Below are 6,727 nucleotides of genomic sequence, written 5' to 3' on the forward strand. Positions count from 1 at the left end.
CTCATGGTGTATAGAAGGGTCCCGTCATCCTTCAGCCTCAGCAGYTTGTTAGGTGTAGTCATGTTGTGTGCGATGGACTTTTTCCCATTCAGGAAGAAGGTGTCAGGGGTCCAGATGTTACTGGCCAGCAGGTTATTCAGAGCCAGCATCTGCATCGGGCCTGAGAAGCATAGCCTCTCATCTTTCCAGCTTTGACGGAAGAAGACGTCGATGGTGTACTCCTGCAGAAAAACATGGAGCTGCTCAGTATGAAACACAKGGAGCAGATAAAAGGACGTGTGCAWAGTGGTGGAAACAGGTTTTATTTGCAGTGTGTGAATGTGAGAATTCATAAAACACAGTGGTGGGCAGAGTTCTGCTAATCCGCTACTAGCAGAACTAACATCTCATTTAGCAAATTAGCTTTTTGCCATCTTTGAAAACTGTTAGCGGACTGATTTGCTGCTTAATTAAGTTCTGCTAATTTTAAGTCCACTAAAAAATTCACAAGTGTAAAACTGCTGTTTTTATGCCATTTATCTCAAATTAAATAAAAACTATCCGCAGTTACAAGCGGGTTTGGACATGTTAGGCACCGTGTGTGTAGCATGTAGCATCTTTAGCAGCTAAACTAAGAGAATCAAAAAGAAATATTTATAATAACATTTAACATTATTTAAATAGCAAGTACATAAACTGACTACCCATAAAATATGGTAGAGGAAGTATTTGCTATTTGTTGCTTGACTAACTTCAAACAGTATATGTAAACATAATTAAATAAATGTTTTTATTCTTAAGGAGCTAAACTGGAAGTATCATAAGTTAGACAAAGCTATAACTCTGGTTTGGATTGGCCAATTTGTCACAAATGATCCCACCCACCTTCAAATTAAACCAGTAGAAAACTAACAATATGTGTCAGTAGGGTGGTCCCCAAATACAAATTTCTACTTTTCCAAGGTTCTTCTTCTTCTTCTTCTTTTGTTCCATTTGGGGGGGAAATAAATAGGGTGAAATTTCATAAGATTTGAAATATATTAACCACTGCCGCTCAACCCGTTTTTGTGCCATGCAAGTGAAATTTTGAGTTCTGATACTGTCATTGCCAAGGCCACCAGCGAGACGTTAGCCAGTATCTGAGTAAAGAACTGGCCAGACTTGTCATATTTGACAGCAGCTTTGCACATGCTGATCGTAGCTGTTCTCAAGGAGGAAGGTCACAATGATCCTCAGTCATGTGCAACAGTGGACCTAGAAGCAAATGAAGCTATTGTTACCAAAACTGTGGCATATGTTACATCAAGTCCCATTTTGAGGCATTCAGCATCAACATGAACTTTGTCAAGGACCCATTAGAATGGGAGGATGACCCATTATTTCAATCATCATGACAGATTCTGTGTAGCATTAGGATGTACGTGACCAGTGATTAGGATGTAAGCGACTAATGATTAGAGTGTATGTGACCAATGATGAGGATGTCAATGACGTTAATAAACAAGGAACTCACCCAGGATTACATCAGGTGATCAGCAGTGGCAATACAGTACATGCTGAAAGTTGTTGGGTGGCATTAGATGTCAGTTCCCGTAAGTGAAGAAAGTCATAACCAAATGTCACTCTTCATGACTGTTTGTTCTCACCAAATATGTGAACATTAACATTTATTTTTATTTTATTTATTTTATTTTATATTTGTCTTGTAATCCCATGTAAATGAGGGAGAATCATTGTTCATCCATCCATGGGGGGTTTCTGGTGCCCACAGCAATCATTGTGTAAGGGGCAGGGTACACCGTGAATAGGTCACAAGTCCATCATAGGACCACATTCAAACAACCATACACTCACACTTAGGGACAATTTNATTTTTATTTTATTTATTTTATTTTATATTTGTCTTGTAATCCCATGTAAATGAGGGAGAATCATTGTTCATCCATCCATGGGGGGTTTCTGGTGTCCACAGCACTCATTGTGTAAGGGGCAGGGTACACCGTGAATAGGTCACAAGTCCATCATAGGACCACATTCAAACAACCATACACTCACACTTAGGGACAATTTAGAGTTACTAATTTTGTTTGTGGAAGGAAGCCAAAACACCTGGAGAAAACCCACATATGCAAAGAGAGAACATTCAGAGGGTCCCCGGGCCGGGATCCGATCCAGCGACCTTCTTGCTGACAGGTGTCTCTACCAACTGAGCCACTATGCTGCCGTGTTGTTTCACTTTGTGTTTCATTTCTAAACAAGCATGTTGGCATGCACGAATGAGCTCAACCATTCTAATKTTCACCCCACATGCAGCAGTGGTTGGAAAAGTTGTATTGACATAAAATTTGGTACAAAAGATTTTCTTTGCAAAATGAACAATTTTGTCAGGAAGCACCTTAAAAAAAGTCGCATTTTTATTTTTGGCATACTGTAGAGGACCACCCKAATGTGTCAGTCCCACCAGTCTGACCCATTAGCTGTGTCTCAGGGGTTGCAACCGATGCAGACTGAGGTTCATGATGACCACAGTCTATGTGGGCCGTAGGCCGCTTGTGTTGTCTCCGTAAACGGTTGTGAAATGAGACGGTCTAGTCTACTGATGACGTGTGTTTGTGTGACCACATGTTACCATGGTGATGCATTTTATACCACATGCCTTCAGTTGTCCTTTCATGGTATAACCTCACATAATTCAGTACTACTAGAACTAGTACTTATTGTTGCATTTTATTTAACCTCTCACTGCAGCAAAAGTTGAATCAGCTACAATGCTAAACATACATTTAAAAACAAATTCTTCAGTCAGTGATGAATTTCATAACTCTGTAAAAACTTCTGTCATCTTCATTTTTCTGTTTAGTTTGCTGAGAGCACAATGGATCTGGGAATATTGTGCCTGCGTAGGATACTCAGATGCAGCCTATTGTTTTATGTTTTTGGAATTTTGTCAGCCGAATCTGTCGGCTGCATGAGTAGGCGCCTATGAATYGGGACAACTTACTGCGAAAGGAAGTGACGTAAGAAGCCAACAATGTGGCTGCAACCCATGAACTGAAACCCAGTCAGTGTGACACAGGCTGAGTAACAGTCGTTTTAGCGGTTAGTGTTAGCTTCCCTAATTTTTTTATTTCTTTAGCATACTACACTTGCCGGCAAGATGTTAAAATTGTCAGCTGATTTTCAAAGACTGAGAGACACGACACATGAGGATAAAAAAAACACAGATATACAGTACCAGGTTTGGTCCTACAGTGTGTGGAGTACAGGCACACGGCAAGAGACAACACACCACACACAAACACAACTCATTCATGAACAATCAGATCGTGATTCTGCTGATCACCSCTGATTATTGCACATAATATGATAACGATTAAAAAATGGAAACATCAGGTTTGCGCTCAACAGTGATGACCAGCAACATTAATTGTGTAAAATCAAGTGAAAGTGTTTCTTACCATTTCAGTGTCAGAGACGGGACCAAAGCTTGTGACAAAGATGTTGGTTTTAATTTCTGTCACCTTCTCTGTGAAGGGAAGAAGATTAAACATCACAACATTTGAAGATCAAAACCTGCTGCAGCTGTTAGATCAGTAAAAGTGACACGTTGCAATATTTGATGGAATAACGTGAAAAAAGTTAAAATTCTTAAAGTTAGACTGAATATGTGACATCCATGGACTGCAATGTCTTAGAGGGAAATATAGCAAAAAGTAACATAAATAGTATATTTTGGTCAAGGTTTTGTTAGAAAAAAATAGCATTTTTAGCCAGAAAATTCTTGACTGTTATTAAAATTAAATAGTAACAACTTCTTTAGAAAGCCTCTGACTTTAGTGCCTTCTAGTCGTTTAATAAAAAAATACTTTTTGCAAATTTAMAAAATGGATCTCTGTTATTCATATATTACAGAGACTTCAAAGACATTCAGCTGCACTTGAGTTTTTGTCCCATAATGTAAAGACATTTTCCAGAGCAGAGAACTGGTGAACTATTTGTGAACTTAACTTGTTTTCTACTAGTTAAATCTGTAGTTTTTTTTTACCTCCCAGCCCCGGGCGTAGCCGGTTGTCATATCCATCCAGCAGGCCATCCAGGATGCGCGTGAAGATGGTGATGTTGTCGTTTAACTCRGCATTATTGGGTGTTCCAGTAACATCCTGAGAGAAGCTGCATGAGAGCAGTTCAAAGTTACAAACATGTAAACTGTAAACTACAACAAAATGCTTTAAAAACAACAACCGACTGTTCTAGAGAGTACCCCAGAGATAACGAGTCTTGTTAAGCAATGTTGTGGCGTTGAAGAAGAGCAGGGATCAGTTTCTTACCTCAGACGGCAGGTGATGCTCACAACCAAGACACAGAACCACAGACGTCTCATGGCAGAGCTGCACATTCCATCTCCCATTCCTAAAAACACACACACACTACACTCATACTGTCTGCWTCATTTCTAATAGCATCAAATTAATTGTATAAATCTGTGAAAATGCCTCCTGCAGCCTTTGTTGTACCAGTAATAAATAAGGAAACATGAAAACTACCTAATCATAAAGACTGAATAATCAGTTATCTTTGTGCCCTCTTACTTTTAGACCTAAGGCAGCTGAAAAGAAGACATTAATAGATGTTGGATSTCTTTCCAGTCTGTCTCTTTCTGCTAAAACTGAACATGTGAAATACTCCTACACTGCTGCATACCAACATGCAATAAAAAAATAAAAAAATCCAAGGTTCTCAAGAAGCACGACTATAATCTGCCTCCTGCTGGACTCCCTCTGAGCTTCTCCTCAGCCTCCTCTTCATTCACCACCCCACTTATCCACAGAGCCGACTAAAACCCGACACGCAGGGGCGACGGATTCCTCCTCCCTCTGCTCTCATCAGCAAGTCGAACCGATGCAGCTCCTTCCCAGCAGCAGCAGAAAGCCTGTTTCTCCTCTGCTGCCCACTACATCTCGCTCTATCTGGCCTGTCAAAGCAGCGCTCTGCTGCCACAGTTTTCCAGAGCCTTACCGCCAATGACGATGCGCAATCAAACTTCTTCAAAGGGTCTCCCACGCGCAGATTGGGCTCCTCTCACCAATTCCAGAAATAACAAATGGGACTCATTTCAATGTCAGCGAGGTCTGGATCTCCCTCCCCAGAGYGATTAAAATGTTGGCAGGGGAAAACGAGCGGCTTCCCAGCACTTCTGCTGACCAACCATCCTTTAGTTGGTCTCCGAGGAGCGCACAGAAAGAGAGAGAGAGAGAAGGGGAGAGAGAGAGAAAGGGAGAGAGAGAGAGAGAGAGAGAGAGGGAGCTTACGGCACAAAATCCAATACTGTTTCCGATGGCATAGTGCGAGGCGAGATGTGGGCTCCGGAGCGAGAGAGTGAGCAGAAAATTAGGAGGATGCTCGAGCTGCGAGAGCGGAGGAGGGATGCAGGGAGGCTGAGGGGAGTGGGGAGGGCAGGGAATCAGGAAAGAGAAAAAGATGAACAATTACGAGGCCACTTTCTCCGTTTTACCAAAAAGCTGTCGTTGTTTTGCAAGATGCACATCCTTTACCTTTAACACAGCTTTTACTGAGCTCTCTGAATTTCATCTGCTTTTAAGAGTTTTGAGATTTGCAATGGACTTTACTGCTCTGTGTCTGATTATCTCATGCATGGGTGTCAAACTCATTTTCACTGAGGGCCAACGYGAGCATCACGATGGTCCTCAAYGGGTCAGTTGTAATTAACTTCAACGTCTAATGTTTAACTTTGACTAAACATGAAACGTCACGTTCTTCGTCTCATTGCAACTGAGCACCACTAACAAACAATAACTGAGCTGATCATTTTGCAGGAAAATAATCAACATGCATTATGGGAGATGTAGTTTATGATCAATGCTGGCTTTAAATCAGCTAATTTTGATACATTTATATATCTCTGAAGCTCTCACTCGCCACATCAAATGCTGTGGTGGGCCACATTTGGCCTGAGTCTTGAGTTTGACACGTGATCTAATACATGCAAACATTGCAAAGATGCATGAGTAAAATGATCTGTCAGCACAGAAACCAAAAGTGYCATCACATTTTGGTCTAAAGAGCAATAAAATGACCTGAATGTAAAAAACACACCCTGTTTCTGTTTGAGTTTTCCTCCCAGTCACTGGTAGGATGAGTACATTAGATTAATGATCAATGTGAAAGGATCTGTACATTAAAGCTATCTTAAAAGCTTAAAATATAGACACAAATGAAAAACTGTGGTTTTTACGTTTGAGAACACAAGTTTAATTTTGTTGGAATTCAGAAAAGGTTTTAACATCCAACAAAAACTGAAAGGTATTTAAAAGTTGATGGAGACCCTGGTTATGTGTGGGTACACAACAATAGTTTCATTAGGCTGGAGGCTGAGGCGAATCCAGAACAAAACTACCAGGCTGAGAAACAGCAGACAGCTCATCTCTTTTAAATTATTTACACGTGTACATTATTATTTTATTATATTACATTATTATTATTTATTTTGTGGATTCTTAATCTGGGACCTGAGTACAAATTTCATACAACAAACCAAAGCTGGTATGACAATAAAAATCCTTGAATTCTTGAATTATCAGTTTAAAAAGGTCACTAGATATTCTGATGAAGATTTGTGGTTCGAGGATGGACCCCTGAGGAACACCTTTTGTTACACTGAGTTAACATGATGTGTGATTCCTAACTCAGTAACACTAGACTGAAGTCGTGCCAGGATACAGTATATATA

At 40.4% G+C, this 6,727-nt stretch overlaps 1 protein-coding gene across 1 annotated transcript; it reads right to left on the bottom strand.

Moving 5' to 3' along the window:
- Positions 1–5,337, bottom strand: LOC106533813 (gamma-aminobutyric acid receptor subunit alpha-5; the record flags this gene model as incomplete). Its single annotated transcript, XM_014030253.1, is given in 5 exon segments — positions 1–221; positions 3,438–3,505; positions 4,025–4,149; positions 4,308–4,389; positions 4,996–5,337. Coding segments are annotated over 4 exon segments (494 nt in total), but the record flags the coding sequence as incomplete, so codon positions are not given.
- Positions 5,338–6,727: the final 1,390 nt, after the last annotated feature.

Source organism: Austrofundulus limnaeus, unplaced genomic scaffold, assembly GCF_001266775.1.
Source record: "Austrofundulus limnaeus strain Quisiro unplaced genomic scaffold, Austrofundulus_limnaeus-1.0 Scaffold1027, whole genome shotgun sequence".
Taxonomy (NCBI): Eukaryota; Metazoa; Chordata; class Actinopteri; order Cyprinodontiformes; family Rivulidae; genus Austrofundulus; species Austrofundulus limnaeus.